Raw genomic sequence first — 24735 nt, forward strand, 5'->3', positions numbered from 1 at the left:
GGTTATAGTTGACATTGGCACAAACTTTACAAGATATTATCTCTGCAACAGAGATGATAAAAAAATAAAAAAAAACACATGGATACATTTTATTCAGCTATTCAGCCACTTTATCATGGTGTAGCCAGTTTAGCATGAAAACATGCTGAAAGGTCCCATTTAAGCTTTAATACAAGGAACCCTGCTAAATAAAGCCCATGGTTTGATTTGAGATTTTTAACTGCACATACAGATGCAATGTAATTTTTATAAAACAGCAAGTATACCTTTCAGCAAGATCTTTTTCGTCAAATGGAGGCTTCTCAAGCAATGATTGTACCACGGATCTGGCCATGGCCGTGTCATCTGTGTAAAACAGCGGTTCTGAAGTAAAAAAAAAAAAAAAAAAGTTTTTTTTCTGCAATGGAGAGGTAGTAAAAATCCATGTAATCCGCCGAGGACTATAAATAAATTTTACAAACTAGTATTTAAAACTTGAATGCTAAATAAAGTTCAAAAACACACAAGATAAAAATGTTTAAAAAATGAATACGATAGATTAATACGATAATGACATAACAAGTTTATACCGTATTTTTCAGACTATGAGACGAACTTTTTCCTTCAAAATTGGGAAAGTGGGGGGTGCGTCTTATAGTAAGAATACTATATACTATGGCTGTGCGTGGTGGGGTTGTGGGAGAGCGGCAGTGGAGAGGGAAGGATCAGCGGGGCACAGGAGGCAGCAGCCGCCCGCTGCAGCCTATGCTGTGCCCACTACTAAAGAAAATGAATATTCCCTGCTCCCCACGCCCATAGGTGCGGAGAGCAATGAACATTCATTTTCCTTAATAGCTGGAACACTGTACTGCAGCGCGCCTCCTGCTGCCACTCTGCGGTCTCTGTGCCTGCTATTAAAGCTCATGAATATTCCCTACAACACACTCCCATGGGTTGTAGTGAATATTCATGGCCTTTAATAGCGGGCACAGAGACCGCAGAGCGGCAGCAGGAGTCGCCCTGCGGCGGTACAGTGTGCCGGCAATTGAAGAGACTGAATGGTCACTGCTCCCCACACACACAGTCCCGGCGCGGGGAGCAGGGACTATTCCGACACCAGGGCTGTGGAGTAGGTGAACATGTTTGGTGGAGTCTGTATAAAATGGACCGACTCATAAAATATATAATAAATTGTGTACAGTAGTTCAATGCAGTTTGTGGGGAATATTTTTTCATAAGCATTTGGGAAAGATATGAAATGTCCTATAAATGTCTGTCCTATTCCTAATCTAAGGGTCTAGACTTTTAGCTGAGATGAATCTGCGCTACAGTAAATTTATCACTTAAACATGAGCCCTGTATGAGGGAGTTGGAGTCGAAGGTTTGACTTACCGACTCCACAGCCCTGTCCGGCACAGCACTTCACTGTGTGAGAGCGCAAGGCAGGGACGCCATGCGCAGCTCACACAGTGAGAGTGTCGGCAGCAGAGCAGAAAGCAACGCTGGAGGAGAGAGGCAAGTATGATTGTTTATTTTTTTCGTGGGCAGCACGATGGCAGCTCAAGGGGTGCCATTCATACCAGGATGGGGGGGCTCAAGGGGTGCCATTCATAACAGGAAGGAAGGGCCATACATACCAGGATGGAGGACATTACCCCAATACCAGTGTCAGCAGCAGATCCCCTCCCCCATAACAGTGCATCATGACAACAATTTTTTGGTTAAATTATTTTTTCCTATTTTCCTCCTCTAAAACCCCGGTGAGTCTTATGGTCCGTGCACACGATGCAGAAATGAAGCAGACAATTTCTGCATCATTTCTGCATCTCCCTGGCAGAAAAAACGCATGCAGATTGTGCATGTGTTTTTCCTGCGGAATACATGCGGATTCACAGGCGTTTCCGCATGTGGATTGACAAGCGCTTTCCAGGCGATTTTAGCATCACCTGGAAAGTGCTTGACAACTTGGTCACACTATATAAAGCCATGCAACCGGCATGGATTTATATAGTGTGACCCGAGAGAATGGTAAAAATAAAAAATAAATGTATACTTTACCCTCTGATGGCCCGTGCTGTCCTGCTCACTCCGTTCTCCCGGCAACTTTGAATTGAAAGACCTGCCGACGTCAGCGTCACGTGACCAGTCACATGACTCTGACGTCAGCGCAGGTGCTTCAACTCACTGCAAAGTGCCGGGAACCAAGCAGGAGCGGTGCGCGGGCCGACAGAAGGTAAGTATACATTTATTTTTTATTCTATTCTTTTTTTACAGCTTTTTTAATGGTACCTGGGTGTGGATGAGACTCTCCTCTCCTCTACACCTGGGTACCATCCGCACATTAGAACGCGCCAATTACGCAAGTACAGATGCAGTCTTGCGGAATTGGCGCGTTCTAATGCAAGTCAATGGTGGCGAAAACGCAGCGTTTCCGCAAAATTAATGGACATGCTGCGGATTTTTGAGCTCAGCGTTTACGCTGCGGAAAAATACGCATCATGGGCACAGCACATGCGGATTTCAATTGGGGAACATTGCTGCCCTTCTACCATGCGTTTTTAATGCGTTTCCGCAGCTGCAAAAACGCTGCGGAAAAGCATTAAAAACGCATCGTGTGAACTCAGCCTTATGGTGCAAAAAATACGGTAGCTTTTTGGATATAAAGGCTATAAAAAAAATGTTAAAAATATTTGGCCACATTTTGAGACCCAACACTTTCTGTGGGGCATAAGGGTTTTTTTGGAGGGATAAGCTTTAGTTTGCCTGTAACTATAAGTTGCACAAGTGAAATCCTTAGATCAATTTAACTCCAAATGTTTAAATGGATGGATGGATGGATGGATGGACAAAAAAAAAAAAACAGCAATTCTGGCAATGCTTTTCAAATTTGTTATGAGGTTTTCTGTGTGGGATAAATTATTAGATCGTTTTCTAGTAGCCAAAAGTAAGATTTGAATGACTCTGAAAAGTCAAAAATTGTTACAAGTCTTAGGGTATGTGCACACGATGCAGAAATGAAGCAGAAAATTTCTGCATCTCCCTGGCAGAAAAAACGCATGCAGATTGTGCATGCGTTTTTCCTGCAGAATAAATGCGGATCCACATGCGTTTCCGCATGCAGATTGACAAGCGCTTTCCAGGCGATTTTAGCATCACCTGGAAAGTGCTTGACAACTAGGCCACACTATATAAATCCATGCAAACAGCATGGATTTATATAGTGTGACCCGAGAGAGTGTATATACTTACCTCCGATGGCCCGCGCTGTCCTGCTTTATCCGTTTTCCCGGCTGCCGGCAACTTTGAATTGAAAGACCTGCCGATGTCAGCGTCACGTGACCCGTCACATGACTCTGACGTCAGCGCAGGTCCTTCAACTCACTGCACGTGCCGGGAACCAAGCAGGAGCGCTGCGCGGGCCGACAGATGGTAAGTATATATATTTTTTTTTATTTTATTCTTGTTTTACAGCTTTTTTAATGGTACCTGGGTGTGGATGAGACTCTCCTCTTCTCCACACTCGGGTACCACCCGCACATTAGAACGCGCCAATAACGCAAGTACAGATGCAGTCTTGCGGAATTGGCGCGTTCTAATGCAAGTCAATGGCGGCGAAAACGCCGCGTTTACGCAAAATTAATTGACATGCTGCGGATTTTTGAGCGCAGCGTTTACACTGTGGAAAAATCCGCATCGTGGGCACAGCACATGCGGATTTCAATTGGGGAACATTGCTGCCCTTCTACCATGCGTTTTTCATGCGTTTCCGCAACTGCAAAAACGCCGCGGAAAAGCATTAAATACGCATCGTGTGAACTCAGCCTTACAGAGGAATGCAGCACTCTTGAAATTGCTAAGATATTGGGGTGTGATCACAGAAGCATCAGAAAGTTTTGTTGCAAATAGCGTCACAAAGAATGTCTTGAGAAAAAATAAACAAAAAAAAAAAAAAACCACACATTAGCTGATAAAGATCTGAGAAAAATTACGCATAAAGTGACCAGGAACCCGTTAGTTATCTTCCATTGCTGTCATATTCCAGTACTGCAACCTCCCTGGAGTACCCAAAAGTAGTATTTAGTAGTGTTGAGCGAGTATGTTCGGGCCGAGCGCCGAGTATTTATAGCTGCTCGGTGATATGGTTGAATCGCTCCCGTGTGCATGATTTGCAACTGTTTGACAGTTTTATTACATGGGAGGAATGTGTAAGAAATAGACATTCCTCACATGTAATAAAACTGTCAAACAGTTGCAAATCATGCACACGGGAGCGAGCATACTCGGCGAAAGGGTTAATGGAACATACTCGCTCAACACTAGTATTCAGTGCTCAGAGACATGGCCAAGGTAAGGGAGGCTGGAACCCAATCACTAAACAAGACAAGATGAAATGTCAAGACTGGACCAAGAAATATAGGTGCTTCTCACAAAATAAGAATATCATCAAAAAGTTAGTTTATTTCAGTTCTTCAATACAAAAAGTGAAGCATTATATAGAGTCATTACAAACAGAGTGATTTATTTCAAGTGTTTATTTCTGTTAATGTTGATGATTATGGCTTACAGCCAATGAAAACACAAAAGTCATTATAAAGTATTCTAATTTACTGAGATAACAGCTTGAAAAATGTTTTTAAAATCCTAAATGTTGGCCTACTCAAATGTATGTTCAGTAAATGCACTCAATACTTGGTCGGGGCTCCTTTTGCATCAATTACTGCATCAATGCGGTGTGGCATGGAGGCGATCAGCCTGTGGCACTGCTGAGGTGTTATGGAAGCCCAGGTTGCTTTGATAGCAGCCTTCAGCTCGTCTGCATTGTTGGGTCTGGTGTCTCATCCTCCTCTTGACAATACCCCAAAGGTTCTCTAAGGGGTTAAGGTCAGGCGAGTTTGCTGGCCAATCAAGCACAGTGATACTGTTGTTTATAAACCAGGTATTGGTACTTTTGGCAGTGTGGAGAGGTGCCAAGTCCTGCTGGAGAATGAAATTTCCATCTCCAAAAAGCTTGTCAACACAGGAAAGCATGAAGTGCTCCAAAATTTCCTGGTAGACGGCTGCACTGACTTTGGTCTTGATAAAACACAGTGGACTTACACCAGCAGATGACATGGCTCCCCAAACCATCACCGATTGAGGTCTAGGGTGAAGTTTCCACAAGCAGCTTGGATTGTGGCCTCTCCACTCTTCCTCCGGACTCTGGGACCTTGATTTCCAAATGAAATGCAAAATTTACTTTTATCTGAAAACAACACCTTGGACCACTGAGCAACAGTCCAGGTCTTTTTCTCCTTGGCCCAAGTAAGACGCTTCTGGCGCTGTCTATTGGTGATGAGTGGCTTGACACAAGGAATGCGACACTTGTAGCCCATGTCCTGGATACGTCTGTGTGTGGTGGCTCTTGAAGCAATGACTCCAGCAGCAGTCCACTCCTTGTGAATCTCCCCCAAATTTTTGAATGGCCTTTTCTTAATCCTTTCAAGGCTGTGGTTATCCCAGTTGCTTGTGCACCTTTTTCTACCACACTTTTTCCTTCCACTCAACTTTCCATTTAATATGCTTGGATACAGCACTCTCTGAGCAGCCAGCTTCTTTAGCAATAACCTTTTGTGGCTTACCCTCCTTGTGGAGTGTCAATGACTGCCTTCTGGACATCTGTCAAGTCAGCAGTGTTCCCCCATGATTGTGGAGCCTACTGAAACAGACTAAGGGACCTTTTTAAACGCTTCGGAAGCTTTTGCAGGTGTTTTTTTTTTTGTTTTTTTTAAGTATTCTAATTTACTGAGATAATGACTTGTGTTTTCATTGATTGTAAGCCATAATCAACATTAACAGAAATAAACACTTGAAATAGATCACTCTGTTTGTAATGACTCTATATATGTTTCACTTTTTGTATTTAAGAACTGAAATAAATTAACTTTTTGATGATGTTCTAATTAAGCGAGAAGCACCTGTATGTGACAACAGGTTTTTCAAAAGGTTTTACGGATTAATGAGATGAGTGTGACTTTTGACAAACCAGATGGGTGGACTGGCCCATGGAGGCATCAGTAATGGCCAGAGACTTCCACCTGATTCAGACTAGTGATGAACGAGCATGCTCGTTACTCGAGATTTATGAGCATCTTTGGTGTGCTCTAATGTTATGTTAAAATAATGGTTCAGTTTCGACATCACCTTTAAGAAATCTTGTTTCTCTGTTATTTACCCTTGACACAGCACATCTTGTTTTTCTTTTTCTAATTACAAGATTAACCTTTATACACAGTCATGAGTTGGCTGACAGGGTCACATGGACAATGTCCCAATATATCAACTCCAGGAAACTCCCTAAGTTTCCCTTAACCTGGACTGTACCCAAAGTTGATGATAAGCAGAACACTATGTGTGAAAGGATGTTAACTGTACCATACATCATGAATATCCTGCAGATGTATTGACAAGCAACTGTTCTTTAATTTCTGTGTGCCAAAGATAGCATGTTATTTACATAATCTTTCGTATTTTACAAAGTCCAACCCTCCTTAATTAAGGGTATATAATTTGATAGCATCCAATAATAAACAGGATTATTCTCTTGAGACCGTCTGTAGTGAGTGTCTTATTTGAAAGCGTCATTTGATTTAAGAGATCTCTATAACTAATCTATTTATCTACCTGAGAAGAAGTAAGATCCCCTCTCGTATTCAACGAGACTTATGCCTAACAAACATAACATTCGATAACGCCGCAAATACTTGTCGAGCACCTGAGCATGATCGCCGAAAGGGTTAACAGAACACACTCGCTCATCACTAATTCAGACGCCTGCAAGGTGGAGGTGGCATACTGCTATGGGTTGGTATTATTAAAGATGTACTCCACTGCTTGGCTAGCCAGTAAAGGCCTTAAAAGATGAAAGAAAAATGGCACCCCCCCTTCCTCACATGATCTAAACCCTATTGAGAACTTGTGGGCCCTTCTTATATGGGAGATTAAGGCTGTGCGCCCACGATGCATTTTTTAAGCATTTCCACAGCGGCAAAAATGCTGCAGAAACACTTAAAAAACGCATGGTAGAAGGCCTGCCATGTTCCCCAATGATAATCCGCATGAGCTGTGCACATGCTGCAGAAATTTCTGCTGCGGATTATCATTGCGGAAAAAAACGCAGCACTACCAATTATTTTGCGGAAGCGCTGCGTTTTCACCGCCATTGACTTGCATTGGAACGCATGGATTAAGCATCACTGTATATGTAGATGCTCATTCCATGCATTCTAATGTGCGGATGGTACCCAGGTATAGAGGAGAGGAGACTCTCCTCTGGACCCGGGTACCATAGAAACATTAAATATATATATATATATATATATATATATATATATATATATATATATATATATATATATATATATATATATATATATATATATATATATATATATATATATATATATATATATATATATATATATATATATATATATATATACACACACACACACACACACACACTTACCTTCTAACGGCCCCCGGTGCGCTCCTCCTTGCATGCTGGCAGTTCGCGATGGACTGAAGAACCTGCGCTGACGTCAGAGTCATGTGACGGGTCACGCGACGCTGACGTCAGCAGGTCCTTCAGTGTACCGCTGCCGGTAAGGGAGAACGGAGGGAAGCAGGACACCGGGGGCCATCAGAGGGTAAGTATATATTTATTTTTTGACATTCTCTCGGGTCACACTATATAAATCCATGCCGTTTGCATGGATTTATATAGTGTGACCAAGTTGTCAAGCACTTTCCAAGTGATGCTAAAATCGCTTGGAAAGCGCTTGTCAACCCGCATGCGGAAATGCATGTGAAGAACGCTTCACTTCCGCTTGTCCCTGGAAGGAAAAACGCATTTCCAATCCGCATGCATTTTTTCTGCCAGGGAGATGCAGAAACGCTCAGGAAAAAATCCTGAGCATTTCTGCATCGTGGGCACATAGCCTTACAGTGAAGGAAAACAGTACACTTCTCTAACCGTGTCTGGGAGTCTTAGGTTGTGGCTGACCGAAAAGAAGACAGTCAACAGATTAAAAAACTGAGTCCACATGGATGGAAGACTTATGACTTATTGAAAAGAAGGGTGCCTATATTTTTTCACCAATATATATCATTTTTTATCTTAAATGTCAGAAATGTATTTTTACATTGAGCCATTTGGTTATTATTCTCATTTTAAGGCGTGGAACAATTAGAGGAAAAGTATAATAGAAACACATCACCCCTTCTGTATTTATCACCCAGTCCTGGTTTTGAGCTACAAATACTGACGTAAAATACTGAAGCTGTGAACGTGGCCTAAAAGATGAAAATAAACAATTCAGATGGGAAAACTGATGTTTTTCAATTCAGTTCCATAATAATTATACACTACCAGTGGCCCAATAATTACATACATAATCTCCTAAAACAAAACCTCACTTTTACTTTGCTAAATATTCAGGTTTATTAACCTTTAGAACTGACAGCACTGTAGTTGTTCAAGAAGTAAAGTTAATCAAAACTACAAAGTGCCTAATAATTGTGCACAGTGTATATCTAAAGTGTGACTCTTTACATTTTGTGAAGCCAGACTGCCTTTCATGCCCTTCTGACATTTATTCTGTACATGCAAGACCACGTGCTCCTTTCGCTTTAGTTTACATTTTGTTAGCCTGAATATGCAAGATGAAATTTATAGAAACATTCTTCTGAATATGTGCTGATCTGCTGTACCAGGGGGTGGCTAATAAAGTGCGGTACAAGTGATCGTAAATTCAAGACTCATAGAAGGGCTAAAAATATCTAAAAATAATAAAAAAGAAAAAATTATATATTATTTTCGCCCTATTCAAAAATAAAAGTTAAAAGGGTTTTCCAGTTTTGAGAAAACCCCTGTCCTTGGTTGCAGTTAGTTTTGTAAAAATAAACTCTGCTTTAAACACCAACCCCAGGTCCGGCCCTGAGTCTCGGCCGCTGCTCCCAGTGTCTTATTATGTTGACAGCAATGCACCCATAGAGCTTAGTGCCATCCTCAATATAAGCAGAGCCACAGAGCTTCATTATCGGCCGCAGAGGCTTGATGATGGACCCGAGGATGGTGAAATGGGGGTGGGGTTTTTTCCAAAACTAGAAAACCCATTGTGTATATAGGAGAAAAAAAAAGCATACTTTGGACTTTCATGGATGTAATGATGCAATCTATTATGGAAAATGGCAGCTCCTAGTCCTTCCACAATGCTTTCCTGGTAAAGCACAGAAGCTGCAGTCTGTGCTATGGCCAACGGCCTCATCACCCTCAGCACAGCCTGCCGCCCTCTGCTCCCTGGGGCTGCAGCCACCTACCGTGTTTCTTCACATCAGCCTCCAGTCCCCGGATAAAGCCTAGTACGGTCCGGACAGCTACCGACCCCCTAGTCTCAAACACAGCCCCCATACAGTCCCCGACCAGCGCCCCTAGAAGGGCACCCCGGAAGCGAGACACAAGCATGGCAGGCCGGGGCTGAAGTGGGTGACGCCAATCACCGGGCCCAGCAGCTGTGCTGTTCTCCGCTGCACGGAGCAGCCGTGTCTATCCTGGGGAGTCTCCTTGTCAATAAAGCTTATTGTACGTACAAAAAAAAAAATCTATGAAGCTGAAGCTTCCAGTGCGCAGCAGACTGCAGCCGCTTATCTGACTGACTGCCTGCAGCCGCTTACCTGACTGACTGCCTGCAGCCGCTTATCTGACTGACTGCCTGCAGCCGCTTACCTGACTGACTGCCTGCAGCCGCTTACCTGACTGACTGCCTGCAGCCGCTTACCTGACTGACTGCCTGCAGCCGCTTACCTGACTGACTGCCTGCAGCCGCTTACCTGACTGACTGCCTGCAGCCGCTTACCTGACTGACTGCCTGCAGCCGCTTATCGGACTGACTGCCTGCAGCCGCTTACCTGACTGACTGCCTGCAGCCGCTCATCGGACTGACTGCCTGCAGCCGCTTACCTGACTGACTGCCTGCAGCCGCTTACCTGACTGACTGCCTGCAGCCGCTTACCTGACTGACTGCCTGCAGCCGCTTATCTGACTGACTGCCTGCAGCCGCTTATCTGACTGACTGACTGCCTGCAGCCGCTTACCTGACTGACTGCCTGCAGCCGCTTACCTGACTGACTGCCTGCAGCCGCTTATCTGACTGACTGCCTGCAGCCGCTTATCTGACTGACTGACTGCCTGCAGCCGCTTATCTGACTGACTGACTGCCTGCAGCCGCTTACCTGACACTCTGGCCTCCAGTCCGTGCGTGAACCTCACCACAGATTCATGTAATGCATCATAATGGTCCTGCCCCTCAAACACGGAGCCTAAGCAGTCCCCGACCAGAGCGCCGAGCAGAGAGCCTCGGAACCGGCTCACCTCAGCCATTATTGTGTGGTAAGGCGGGAAAGGCAGCTCACTGACATGAAATGCCCGGTAAAGGGGCGTGCACAGCCGTGTGTGACTGACTTCATATGCCAGCACGTATGCCAGGAAACCGGCACCAAAAGGTGGGCGGGACTATGGGTGTGGGAGCAATGAATATTCATTTTCTTTAATAGCAGGCACAGTAATAGCCCAGCCGCCTGCTGCAGCAGCTCAGCAATCACTTGTGCCTGCTATTAAAGAAAATGAATATTCATTGCTCCCTACACCCATAGTCCCACCCACCTCAATGCACTGAATCTGGAGCAGAGAGGTGGGCGGGATTATGGGAGTGGAGAGCAGTGAATATTCATTCTCTTTAACAGTGGGCACACCATCACCCAGCTTCTGCAAGAGCCAGCATCTGCGGCTAACAGTGTGCCGCTATTAAAGAGAATGAATGTTCACTGATCTCCACTCCAATAGTCCCTGGGTGGGGAGCAGTGTATATTCCGGCAGCTGACCTTGGTTTGTGAAATCACATGGCAGTGATGTCATGCGCTGCTTACACTGATGTCAGCTGCTGCCATCAGAACAGGACACAGCTGGAGCTGAGGGAAGGTGAATAGAATTCTTTATTTTTTTATTGTGCGGCGTGAGGGGGCCATGTATACCAGGATGGGGATGGGGGGCCATGTATACCAGGATGGGGATGGGGGGCCATGTATACCAGGATGGGGATGGGGGGCCATGTATACCAGGATGGGAGCAATGTATACCGGGATGGGGGCCATGTATAACAGGATGGGGTGGCATGTATACCAGGATGGGGGCCATGTATAACAGGATGGGGATGTACAACCATGTATACCAGGATGGGGAATATTAGTACAGAATTGGGGTACATTACCCTTATAACAGTATCAGCAGCAGATCCCCCTCCCCCATAACTGTGTGTCATGACCACATTTTGCGTAATTTTTTTCTATTTTCCTCTAAAACCTAGGTGTATCTTATGATCTGGTGCGTCTTATAGTCCGAAAAAATACGGTATATATTTGCTGCAATGCCCTTGCTACAAGTGTCGCATTCCTTGTGTCAAGCCACTCATGACCAATAGACAACGCCAGAAGCGTCTTACCTGGGCCTAGAAGAAAAAGACCTGGACTGATGCTCAGTGGTCCAAGGTGTTGTTTTCAGATGAAAGTAAATTTTACATTTCATTTGGAAATCAAGGTCCCAGAGTCTGGAGGAAGAGTGGAGAGGCCACAATCCAAGCTGCTTGAGGTCTAGTGTGAAGTTTCCACAATTAGTGATGGTTTGGGGAGCCATGTCATCTGCTGGTGTAGGTCCACTGTGTTTTATCAAGACGAAAGTCAGCGCAGCCGTCTACCAGGAAATTTTAGATCACTTCATGCTTCCCTCTGCCGACAAGCTTTTGGAGATGGAAATTTCATTCTCCAGCAGTACTTGGCACCTGTCCACACTGCCAAAAGTACCAATACCTAGTTTAAAAACAACAGTATCACTGTGCTTGATTGGCCAGCAAACTCACCTGACCTTAACCAACTTGTCAAGAGGAAGATGAGAGACATCAGACCCAACAATGCAGATGAGCTGAAGGCTGCTATCAAAGCAAACCTGGGCTTCCATAACACCTCAGCAGTGCCACAGGCCTCTATGCGACGCTGCATTGATACAGTAATTGATGCAAAAGGAGCCCCGACCAAGTATTGAGTGCATTTACTGAACATATGTTTCAGTAAATTTGGAACTCTGGGACCTTGTGGAGTGTGACAATGACTGCCTTCTGGACATATGTCAAGTCAGCAGTCTTCCCCAAGATTGTGGAGCCTACTGAAATAGAGTCAGGGACCTTTTTAAATGCTTAGCAAGCCTTTGCAGGTGTTTTTTATTAATTATTTTAATTTACTGAGATAATGACTTTTGTGTATTCATTGGCTGTAAGCCATTATCATCAACATAAATAAACACTTATAATCTATAATCATCTTTAATTTTTTATATAGCGCTAACATATTCTGCAGCGCTTTACATATGTTATCATCGCTGTCCCCATTAGGGAATCTAGATTGTGAGCCCCATCAGTGTGGGAGGAAACCGGAGAACCCAGAGGAAACCCATGCAAACACGGGAAGAACATATAAACTCCTTGCAGATGTCCTTGGTGGGATTTGAACCCAGGACCGCAGCACTGCAAGGCTGCAGTGCTAACCACTGAGCCACCGTGCCGCCCGTACTTGAAATAGATCACTCTGTTTGTAATGAATCTATATTATAATATATGAGTTTCACTTTTCTTATTTAAGAACTGAAATAAATTAACTTTTTGATGATATTATAATTTAGTCAGAAGCTTACAAACACATGACATCATCATATTAGCAGTCCAGAATTTTTTAAAGGCATAGTAATCTTAGTGTATGTAAACTTTTGACTTTGCAGTAAGTAATAAAAATGCCTTAAAACATTCTTTCTCTCTCATTATTCTGGCATTTGGCAAATATTAAAAATTATGGTTGACCTAAAACGGGAAAGGTTTATTTCTGATTTCATGTCAGATATTGAGAAAAACATGCATATGTGTCTTTTTATATAGTGTATGTAAACTTCTGGTTTCAACTGTATGTGATATATCTAATTAGTCAAGTAGAAGTGACAATACTATTGGATAGATAGTGGTCTATTCCTTGTGGTCTTACGTAGTCTAGTCGGCCTTATATAGAAGGACTGGTAATTGTTTATCTTGTTTACTCTGGGGATACTGGTGTCTTTTTAATACAGTTTGAATAAATTGTTTTAAAGGGTAATATGTGCGCACGTTTGTTTCCCTTTTAAGTTATCCTTCATTTAATAAAATGCATGGCAAAGTTCCAAGACGAAAACCACTAATGAGCAAAAAGAACATAAAGGCTCATCTCAGTTTTGTCAGAAAACATCTTGATCGCAAACACTTTTGGTAGAATACTCTGCGGACTGACGAGACAAAAATTGAACTTTTTGGAAAGTGTATGTCTTATTACATCTGGCATGGAAGTAACACAGCGTCTCAGAAAAAGGAACATCATACCAACAGTAAAATATGGTGGTGGTAGTGTGATGGTCTGGGGCTGTTTTGCTGCTTCAGGACCTGGAAGACTTGCTGTGGTAAATGGAACTATGAAATCCTGAAGGAGAATGTCCGGCCATCTGTTTGTGACCTCAAGCTGAAGCGCACTTGGGTTATGCAGCAGGACAATGATCCAAAACACACCAGCAAGTCCACCTCTGAATGTCTTAAGAAAAACAAAATGAAGACTTTGGAGTGGCCTAGTCAAAGTCCTGACCTTAATGTGATTGAGATGCTGTGGTATGACCTTAAAAAGGCGGTTCATGCTCGGAAACCCTCTAATGTGGCTGAATTTTAACAATTTTGCAAAGATGAGTGTGCCAAAATCCCTCCAGAGCATTGACAAAAACTCATTGCCAATGCTTGATTGCAGTTGTTGCTGCTAAGGATAGCCTAACCAGTCATTAGGTTTTGGGAGCAATCACTTTTTCACACAGGGCCCTGTAGGTTTGGATTCCCTTTTCCCTTAATGATAAAGACCTTCATTTAACCCCTTCGCAACCCTGGGATTTTCCGTTTTTTGCTCCCCTTGTTCCCAGAGCCATAGCGTTTTTATTTTTTGGTCAATATGGCAGTTTGGGGTTTATTTTTTGCGGGATGAGTTGTACTTTTCAACACCATTACTAGTTTTACCATATCTTGTATGGGAAAACGGGAAAAAAATTCCAAGTGCGATGAAATTGCAAAAAAAGTGCAATACCACAGATGTTTTTTTTTTATTTTTTTTACCACTTTCACTAAATGCTAAAACTGACCTGCCATTATTATTCTCCAGGTCATTACAAGTTCGTAGACACCAAACATGTATAGGTTAATTTTTATTTAAGTGGTGAAAAAAATTCCAAAGTTTGCTAAAAAAAAAAAAATGGCGCCATTTTCCAAGACCCATAGCGTCTCCATTTTTCGGTATCTGGGGCTGGGTGAGGGCTTATTTTTTGCGCGCCGAGCTGAAGTTTTTATTGATACCATTTTGGGCTAGATCCAATGTTTTGATCGCCCGTTATTGCATTTTATTGCAATGTTGCGGTGACCAAAAAACGGGGGGTGATTTCAACTTTTATATTTTTTTAATATTTTTAAAAACATTTTTTTTTGCACTTTTTGCTTGCTTCTATAGTCTCCATAGGAGACTAGAAGCAGCACTTGTCTGATCGCCTCTGCTACATAGAGGTGATCAGCAGATCACCTCTATGTAGCAGAAATGGTCCTGTGCTATGAGCGCCGACCACTAGGTGGCGCTCATAGCGATCAGCTCATGACAACCACTGGAGTCTGCTGCAGACCCAGGGTTGTCATGCCCACGCATCGGTGACCCGCGATCACGTGACGGGGTCACCGATGGGCGGGGTAAGTGACGCGCTTCCAGCGCGGCGATGTTAAATGCCGCTGTCAGATTGACCGGCATTTAAACATGTTAACAGGAGCAGATGGATTGCGATTCCACCTGTGGCTGTTGCGGGCACATGTCAGCTGTAAGAATCAGCTGACATGTGCCCGGTTCAGTGAGGGCTCACCGCCGAAGCCCACACTGAACCGGGGGTTACAGCCTTATGCGTACAAATACGGCACAGGCTGTAAAGGGGTTAAAACGGCATTTTTTGTTTACTTGTGTTCTTTGTCTTATATTTAAATTTATTTTGTGATCTGAAACATTTAAGTGTAATAAACATGCAAAAGAATAAGAAATCAAGATGGTGCAAACACTTTTTCACACCACTGTGCATACACCTTTTCTGAAAGGTCACAGAGGCTGCAACACAATTAAGCAAGAGGCACAACTAACCAAACAACACCAGGAAGACCAAGGAGATCCCAAACAAGTCAAGGACAAAGTTGTTGAGAAGTACAAGTCAAGGTTTGATTATAAAACAATATCCAATCTCTGATGATCCCCCTGGAGTGCCATCAAATCCATTATCATCAAATGGAAAAAACATGGTACCACAACAAGAGGGCCGCCCATTAAAACTCTTAGGAATGGAGGAAGGTGCTATGGTCAGATGAAACCAAAAGTTAACCTTTTGGCCACCAAGGTAAACTTTATGTCTGGCGCCAAACCAACGCAGCTCATCAACCCAAGAACACCTTCACCACAGTGAAACATGGTGGTGGTAGCATCATGCTGAGGGGGGGGGTTTAAGCAGCAGAGAAAGGGAAAATGGTCCGAGTCGAGGGGAAGATGGATGGTGCGCAATACAGGGATATTCTTGAGCAAAACCTATTTCAGTCTGTCAGTGATTTTAGACTGGGGAGGTTCACCTTCCAACAAGACAATGACCCAAAGCCAGGGTCGGCGTTAGGGGCAGACAGACTAGGCATCTGTCTAGAACCTACACTCTCCCAAGGGCTCCCAGCTAGTGGTGTGCCGCTAATAACGGCACGCCACGCGGTCGCTATGATGTCCGTGAGTCAGAGGGGACCAGCGCCGCCCCCTCCCTCGCATCGCGTATTCAACTGTATCGGCATCATAAATGCCAAAACAGTTGAAAGCAACGATATAAGAGAGCGTCATGTGACGCTTCCTCTCCCATCATTACCCCTCTGACACGATGACATAATTTCATCACACGCCGGGCAGTGGAACTGTTGAGACGCGCTGCAGAGACCGGAGGAATGAGGAGAAGTAAGTATGTATTTATTTTTTTACATCAGTGAGTAAATGGTGGCCATAAGACTGGAGGACTGTAGGCCTGCATTATACTATATGGAGTGTATTATACTGTATGGGGCTGCATTATACTCTATGGGGGCTGCATTATACTATATGGGGCTGCATTAAACTGTATGGGGGCCTGCATTATACTCTATGGGGGCTACATTATACTCTGTGGGGCCTACATTATACTATATAGGGCTGCATTATACTATATGGGGGCTACATTATACTATATGCGGGCTACATTATACTATATGGGGCTGCATTATACCATATGGGGTTACATTATACTATATGCGCGCTACATTATATTATATGGGGGCTGCATTACATTATATCGGGCTGCATTATACTATTTAGGGCTACATTATACTATATGGGGGCTGTGAAGAAATGTCACCAGCGAGATCCCGCAGAATCCCAACACTGCCACCACTTATGAAGAAATCCCAGCAGAGAGACCCCGCAGAATCTCATCGCTGACACCACTTGTGACGAATCCACACCTTGCCACCCGCCTGACGTCACAATTACATCAGACGGATCACGTGATACGGATCTGCCCTTTGCACTAACGTGACGTTCCACACCCCCTCGGGGACGCATAAGGTCAGATTGGTACAATTCTACACAGACACCCCCTGTCCACACTGGTACAAGAAGGCACTGGGAGTGAGAAGAGGTGGCCCACTCAGTCACTGACATGGCACCACACTCGCTCACACCTCTGAAAGGCTGAGAGGTCCCTTCACTAGCCCCAGTGAAGCAAAACCTTGTCTGCCTGGTAGAGCTGCCACCAGTTTCTATTAGATATAAACCCCCTGGTCTGTTAACGGGAGTTATATTGGCCAGAAACCAGCCCCGGTAGCATGTGGATTTAGCCGAACAACGGACATGTGGGTTTGTGGATCGAGATGAAAGAGCAACCCAAGGTTAAATTATATATTTAATCGCCGTTAGGGCACCCTAGACATTACACTATATACTTAAGGGTTATACATACATAATGGTCAGAGATGCAAACACAATAGTAGTGGTACAAATGATATAAAGCAGTTATTAAGAGTCATTTACCAGTCAGATGAAAGGCCTGGCTTGTGGGGAAGGGGCTACCACATGGGAGGCTTGTGGGGCCCTCTCTCTTTGCTGCAGAACTTCGCCCACAAGATGTATCCTCGCGACCTCCCAGGGACAAAGACCCTGAGCTAGCTGCTGCTGGAGCTCTTAACCCTTTGGGTCACTCTCCCTCCTGGCTGAACCTAAATCTCCACCCCTGGTCTCTCTCAGCTAAAAAACACCAAAAACTAAAAAAATGGGCTATACTTCCTTAAGGGACAGGATCGAGATAATAGTGTGTGTGAGTGTGGAAAGCATACTCACAGACACTAAGGACTGCCAGTAGTAGTTTTTGCTGCTGGGGTCTTAAGATCAGCTCAGCACTAGACAGTCCGAGTGCAAATACTGTAAGGTGTGTGGGTGCATTAGGTTACAGTTTGGGGTCAGTGACCTTCGAGAGCAAGGATGGCCAGTGGCACCAGGGGCAGCACCAAGGAGATGGCCAATGCTCCGGATGGTATGGAGGAGGTGGAAGACGATGTCGCTCCAGAAGAAGGCGAGTCCCGCCTAGGCTCCCCAGAGAGAGTCGCCGGCGGTCAGTCCCGCAGTGGGCCACCCACCACCTGACCATCTCCCCAGGTAGGCAGGCTTGCATGACCTTGTGCAAACTGCCCTGGTCAGTCTTAAGGCTGGAGAAAGGCCATCTATGAGACCCTCACAGCTGCAGTGGAACATCTCGAGGCAGCAGCAGCACGGTGCAAGGCAACAGCCGCAGCAGAACGTCAGCGGGAGTGCGAGCATCAGGAAAATATGCTTCAGCTCCAGCTGCGGCTGCCGGTCTCAGCCAGTCCCGAGCCCCCTGAGATCCGAGTCCCGAAGCTACGGGCGGAGGACTTCCCCCTGTTGGTCAAAGGAGGGACTTTGGACACTTTCTTGCTGGCATTTGAAAGAACCTGCCATCAGTACCATCTGACTGAGGACCAGTGGGTCCGGTTCTTAACCCCTCGCCTTAGGGGTAAGGCCCTGGAAATCTTTGGGTACCTGCCCAGTGAGTCCACCCTGAGCTATGAGGACATCAAGCAGGCTCTGGTCCGGCAGTACAACTTGACCCCTGAGACGTACTGGAAGAAGCTCCGGAGTATACAGCAGGGTCCTGCAGACAGCTGGGTCGATCACATATGGGCCCTACTGAGAGCCACTGATCAATGGACCACAGGACTGGAGCTCACCACCGTCCAGTAGCTGAAGGAGCTCATCGCGACTGAGCAATTATATCATTTGTACCACTACTATTGTGTTTGCATCTCTGACCATTATGTATGTATAACCCTTAAGTATATAGTGTAATGTCTAGTGTGCCCTAACGGCGATTAAATATATAATTTAACCTTGGGTTGCTCTTTCAACTCGATCCACAAACCCACATGTCCGTTGTTCGGCTAAATCCACATGCTACCGGGCCTGGTTTCTGGCCAATATAACTCCCGTTAACAGACCGGGGGGTTTATATCTAATAGAAACTGGTGGCAGCTCTACCAGGCAGACAAGGTTTTGCTTCACTGGGGCTAGTGAAGGGACCTCTCAGCCTTTCAGAGGTGTGAGCGAGTGTGGTACCATGTCAGTGACTGAGTGGGCCACCTCTTCTCACTCCCAGTGCCTTCTTGTACCAGTGTGGACAGGGGGTGTCTGTGTAGAATTGTACCAATCTGACCTTACGCGTCCCCGAGGGGGTGTGGAACGTCACGTTAGTGCAAAGGGCAGATCCGTATCACGTGATCCGTCTGATGTAATTGTGACGTCAGGCGGGTGGCAAGGTGTGGATTCGTCACAAGTGGTGTCAGCGATGAGATTCTGCGGGGTCTCTCTGCTGCCATTTCTTCACAAGTGGTTGCAGCGATGGGATTCTGCGGGCTCTCGCTGGTGCCATTTCTTCACATTGCTGGCAGCGGTGGAATGTATCGTATTCCCATAACTCGGTGTTGAATTATAATTGTCTGACACAAAGGACCGAATGGCTTGGGGTCCACAGGGGGTCTTCCTGTGCAGCTCCACAGCTGTAAGGTAATTGTCACTCCCTGCCTCTCAGACCCATTCCTTCTTCTTGCTGCTGAAGTGTCCGGTTTCAGTTAGCATTTGTAGACCTCTATAATTCCCCGCCAAACAGGGCACCATGATAGACATGGGATTATATCTTGAATATTCTTCACAGGGGCTACATTATATTATATGGGGGCTACATTATACTATATGGGGGCTGTATTATATGATATGGGGGCTGCATTATACTATATGGGGGCTACATTATACTATATGGGGCTACATTATATTATATAGGACTGCATTATACTATATGGGGTTTACATTATATTATATGATGCTACATTATACTCTATGGGGGCTGCATTATACTCTATGGAGGCTGCATTATACTTTATGGGGGCTGCATTATATTCTATGGGTGCTGCTTTATACTCTATGGGGACGGCCCTATACTCTGTGGGGCGGCATTGTACTCCATCAAGCACTATAGGCTGTGTATTATACTGTATGTACTATATGGGGGCTGTATTATACTGTATCAAGGACTAATGGGCACATTATACCATGTGTACTATATGGGGCTGCATTAGACTGTATGGAGGACTATGGGATGTGCATTATACTGTATGGAGGACTATTGGGTGCAATATACTGTGGGGAGTGCATTGTACTATATGGAGGACTATGGGATGTGCATTATACTGTATGGAGGACTATTGGGTGCAATATACTGTGGGGAGTGCATTGTACTATATGGAGGACTATGGGGGGTGTATTATACTATATGGAGGACAATGGGAGTGTATTATACAATATAGAGGACTATGGGGAGTGTATTATACTATATTGATGACTATAGGGCGCATTATACTATATGGAGGACTATGGAGAGTGCGTTGTACTATATGGAGGGCTATGGGGGGGTGCATTATACCATATGGAGGACTTTAGGGCACATTATACTATATGGATGACTATGGGGTGCATTATACTGTATAGAGGACTATGGGGTGTACATTATTCTATATGGAGGACTATGGGGGGCATTATACTATGTGGCAGACAATTGGGTGTGCATTATATTGAATGGAGGAATATGAGGTGCATTATACTAAACAAGCAAAATGCTGGCTGTTCATCGAGTGATTGCATTGCTTATACCGGAACAAAAATCATTGTTCTCAGCAGCACATCGCCTGGTGAAAACTGCAGATAACATGATGTGTATGGGGACATATTGATCTACTATTGATTGTTCTGTGTCCATCAATCTTCCTCAGCCGGTGTAAAGAGGCTGGGAAGCAAGCGTCGAACGACTTCAATATTGTCGATTATGCTCGTTTAACGGGCTGAACTCACCGCATGTAAATACAACCAAAATATTTCTGTGTGATGGTGCAATATGTGAGCATTTGTGGCCCCACCTCAAACTTTTGCCCAGGGCCCCAATTTGTCTAAAACCGGCCCTGCCCAAAGTATACTGCTAAAACAACATTCAAGTGGTTTAATGGGAAACGTGTAAATGTTTTGGAGTGGTCTAGTCAAAGCCCAGACCTTAATCCAATTGAGAATCTGTGTTCAGACTTGAAGATTACTGTTCACCAGAGTAAACCTTCTAACTTGAAGGAGCTGGAGCAGTTTTGCCTTGAGATATGGGTAAAAATCCCAGTGGCCAGATGTGGAAAGCTCATTGAGATTAATTCAAAGCGACTTGCAGCTGTAATTGCTGCAAAAGGAGGCTAGTCATGCACACTGAAGTTTTCAGTTATTTTATCCTATTTGTTGTCTGCTTCACAATAATAAGAAAACCAAATGTTCACAGTTGTAGGCTTGTTCTTTACATGAACTGATGCAGACCCTCAAAAAAACAGGAAAATTCCAGGTTGTGAGGTAGCAAAACGCAAAAAAATACCAAGGGGGTCAATACTTTCGCAAGCCACTATATATATATATATATATATATATATATATGCACACACATACATACAATGGGGGAAATAAGTATTTGATACACTGCCAATTTTGCAAGTTTTCCCACCTACAAAGAATGGAGAGGTCTGAAAATTTTTATCGTAGGTAAACTTCAGCTTTGTGGTAGGATGACTCGCTCGGCCACTTCCGGAAGTAGACTCAGGAACCCGGGTTTTCTTTGCAGGCTTTATTAGCAGCATAAAGCTCTGCACTACAGCAAAATAAATACAGCCTTACTTGGCTAAACCACAAAAACAAAAGATAAACTATAGCACAGTCCATATATGTGTGTGCAGGTGGCACACACAGGTTATGTCCAACCTTCAGCTCCCTCCTGAGCTATGGCTGTCCAGTCTGGAGACCTTGCCTCTCCAAACACAACTCCAAGAAAAAAAAGCAGGACAGAACATTTAAACGTTGCTCAGCCACACATGGAGGTGGAGGTATAGGGAATGACATCCCTCCCATCTCTATGTCATTCCCCTGAAACCACGCCCTTTAAGTGAGTTAATCCACCAGCATATAACATGCTGGCAGAAAATCTATTGGTTTCAGTTCACACAGGCTAGCAACCTGTGCGACACATACCTCCCCTCATATACCATACCAGTGACTCTGTCACATATTCCCCCCTTCTGCCCAAAGCCGGGGGTTTTGGCACCTTCCGATACCAGACAGGGAATTCTAGAAAGGGCATCAGCGTTCCCATGTAACTTCCCGGGCCTATGCTCTATGTGAAAGTTGAAGTCCCGAAGAGCTAGGAACCATCTAGTTACCCTGGCATTTTTACCCCTCTTTTCCCTCAACCATCTCAATGGGGCATGGTCTGATACCAACTTAAACTTCCAGCCTAGTAGGTAGTATCTTAGTGTATCTACGGCCCATTTTATGGCTAGACACTCTTTTTCTACTATTGCGTAGTTTTTCTCACAGGACGAAAGCTTCCGGCTCAGATAGAGAATGGGATGTTCTTCTCCATTTATCTCTTGAGAGAGTATGGCTCCTACACCAACCTCTGAAGCGTCTGTCTGGACCACAAACTCTTCTTGAAGTCTGGTGCGACCAGGACAGGCTGTTTACACAGTGCTGAGTTCAACAGTTGAAACGCAGACTCTGTTTCCTCCATCCACTTTACCATGGTTGATCTGGTGCCTTTTAGGAGTTTCGTCAGTGGCGCGGCCATCATGGCAAAATTTGGGATAAACCGCCGGTAATATCCTACCATTCCCAGGAATGATCTCACTTGCTTCTTGGGAGAGCGGTTTCGCCCAGGTCTGGATTGCCTCCACTTTATTAACTTGCGGTTTTATTTCGCCTCTCCCGACGACATAGCCCAAGTATTTGGCCTCCTCTTTTCCAACGGCGCATTGTTTTGGATTTATTGTAAATCCCGCTTTCCTTAGAGCATCCAGAACGGCCTGTAGTTTAGGTAGATGACTTTCCCAGTCTGGGCTACAAACTACAATGTCGTCAAGGTAGGCTGTGGCATACTTCTTATGTGGGGCTAGGATCCGATCCATAGCCCTCTGGAAGGTGGCTGGGGCCCCCTGTAGTCCGAACGGCATCCGAGTGTATTGGAAGCACCCATCAGGTGTTGAGAAAGCCGTCTTCTCCTTGGCCGTCTGGGACATGGGGATCTGCCAATAGCCCTTTGTCAGGTCCAGAGTGGTGATGTACCTCGCCGGTCCAAGTCTCTCAATGAGTTAATCGACGCAGGGCATCGGGTACGCATCACACTTGGACACCTCATTCAGCCAGCGGTAATCTTTACGAAACCTCCACTCTCCATTGGGTTTTGGAACAAGGACGATGGGGCTCTTTGACTCCTCTATTACACCGAGGTCTAACATCCTCTTCACCTTGGCCGAGATCACCTCCCGGCGTGCTTCAGGAATCCTGTATAGCTTCAGGTTCACCCTTATATGCGTCTCTGTTAGCACATCATGCTCTACCACCTGCGTATGCCCCGGCAACTCTGAGAACAGGTCCTGATTCTGCTGGAGCAGTTCTCGACACTGTTGCTTCTGGGCTGGCAAAAGGGTCTCCGCTATCGTGACATCTTCCACCTAGCCTTCGGGCGTGGCTCCCAGGCAAGAAGGTCCCACGGGTTCCCGATCTCGCCATGGCTTGAGCAGGTTTACATTGTACACCTGGTGTGGCTTTCTTCGGCCAGGCTGGTGGACTCTGTAATTCACTTCACCGAGCTTCTCCACCACCTCATATGGGCCTTGCCACTTGGCCAGAAACTTACTTTCAACGGTGGGAATAAGAACCAGGACGCGATCCCCAGGTTGGAACTGTCTCAGCCTTGCCGACCGGTTATACACCCTCGCCTGGGCTTCCTGCGCCTGGAGGAGATGTTCCTTCACGATGAGAGTCACCTTCTCCATTCTCTCCTGTAACTGGGCGACATGTTCGATGATGCTCCGGTGGGGCGTGACCTCGGCCTCCCAGGTTTCCTTGGCGATGTCTAGGAGACCTCTTGGATGCCGTCCATACAGGAGCTCAAATGGAGAGAAGCCAGTGGAGGCTTGAGGAACTTCTCTGACAGAGAAAAGCAGAAATGGTAGCAGGTAGTCCCAGTCTCACCCATCTTTTTCAACGACCTTCCTGAACATCGCCTTTAAGGTCTTATTGAAGCGTTCCACTAAGCCGTCCGTCTGTGGATGATAAACTGAGGTCCAAATTTGGGCAATCTGAAGGACTCTGCATAGCTCCTTCATCACCTTGCTCATGAAGGGGGTTCCTTGGTCTGTCAAAATCTCTTTTGGCAGACCTATCCGAGCAAAAATATGAACTAGCTCTCGGGCTATACTTTTACTGGACGAGTTCCTTAGGGGTACCGCTTCGGGGTACCGGGTCGCATAATCCATCACCACCAGGATATATCGGTGGCCCCGGGCCGATTTAGCTAAGGGACCCACAAGGTCCATGGCAATCCTCTCAAAGGGAACCTCTATGAAAGGTAGTGGAACTAAGGGACTATGGAAGTGGGAGGTGGGCGCGGTTATCTGGCAGGTGGGGCAGGACCTACAATAGTTTAAGATTTCCCGATAACAACCTGGCCAATAAAACCTCCTTATTATTCTCTCCTGTGTTTTCTCAACCCCTAGGTGTCCCCCCAGAATATGTGAGTGTGCCATGTTTAACCCCTTCGCAACCTTGGGTTTTGTCGTTTTTGCTTTTTCGTTTTTTGCTCCCCTTGTTCCCAGAGCCATAGCGTTTTTATTGTTTGGTCAATATGGCCATGTGAGGGCTTATTTTTTGCGGGACGAGTTGTACTTTTCAACGCCATTACTAGTTTTACCATATCATGTACGGGAAAACAGGAAAAAAATTCCAAGTGCGGTAAAATTGCAAAAAAAGTGCAATACCACAGTTGTTTTTTATTTATTTGTTTACCACGTTCATTGAATGCTAAAACTGACCTGTCATTCTTATTCTACAGGTCATTACGAGTTCATAGACACCAAATATGTATAGGTTCTTTTATATTTAAGTTGTGAAAAA

The 24735-nt window shown here is 45.0% G+C and overlaps 1 protein-coding gene across 2 annotated transcripts in view; it reads right to left on the reverse strand.

The window, feature by feature from the left end:
• Positions 1-10509, reverse strand: part of ADPRS (ADP-ribosylserine hydrolase) — a 35757-nt gene extending 25248 nt beyond the window's left edge. The window contains exons 1-2 of one of the 2 annotated variants that reach the window (XM_073665936.1): positions 10249-10509; positions 267-363 (exon numbers count right to left, since the gene is read on the reverse strand). In XM_073665936.1, coding sequence (XP_073522037.1) covers positions 267-363; positions 10249-10396 — 245 coding nt within the window. In that variant the 5' untranslated portion in view covers positions 10397-10509. Of the gene's footprint in view, positions 1-266; positions 364-9336; positions 9610-10248 lie in introns of those variants that run through there. The other variant, XM_073665937.1, reaches the window with a different exon arrangement.
• Between the last annotated feature and the right edge of the window lie 14226 nt (positions 10510-24735).

Source organism: Phyllobates terribilis, unplaced genomic scaffold (assembly GCF_046119375.1).
Source record: "Phyllobates terribilis strain yellow unplaced genomic scaffold, ASM4611937v1 Scaffold_2__4_contigs__length_985480577, whole genome shotgun sequence".
Classification (NCBI taxonomy): domain Eukaryota; kingdom Metazoa; phylum Chordata; class Amphibia; order Anura; family Dendrobatidae; genus Phyllobates; species Phyllobates terribilis.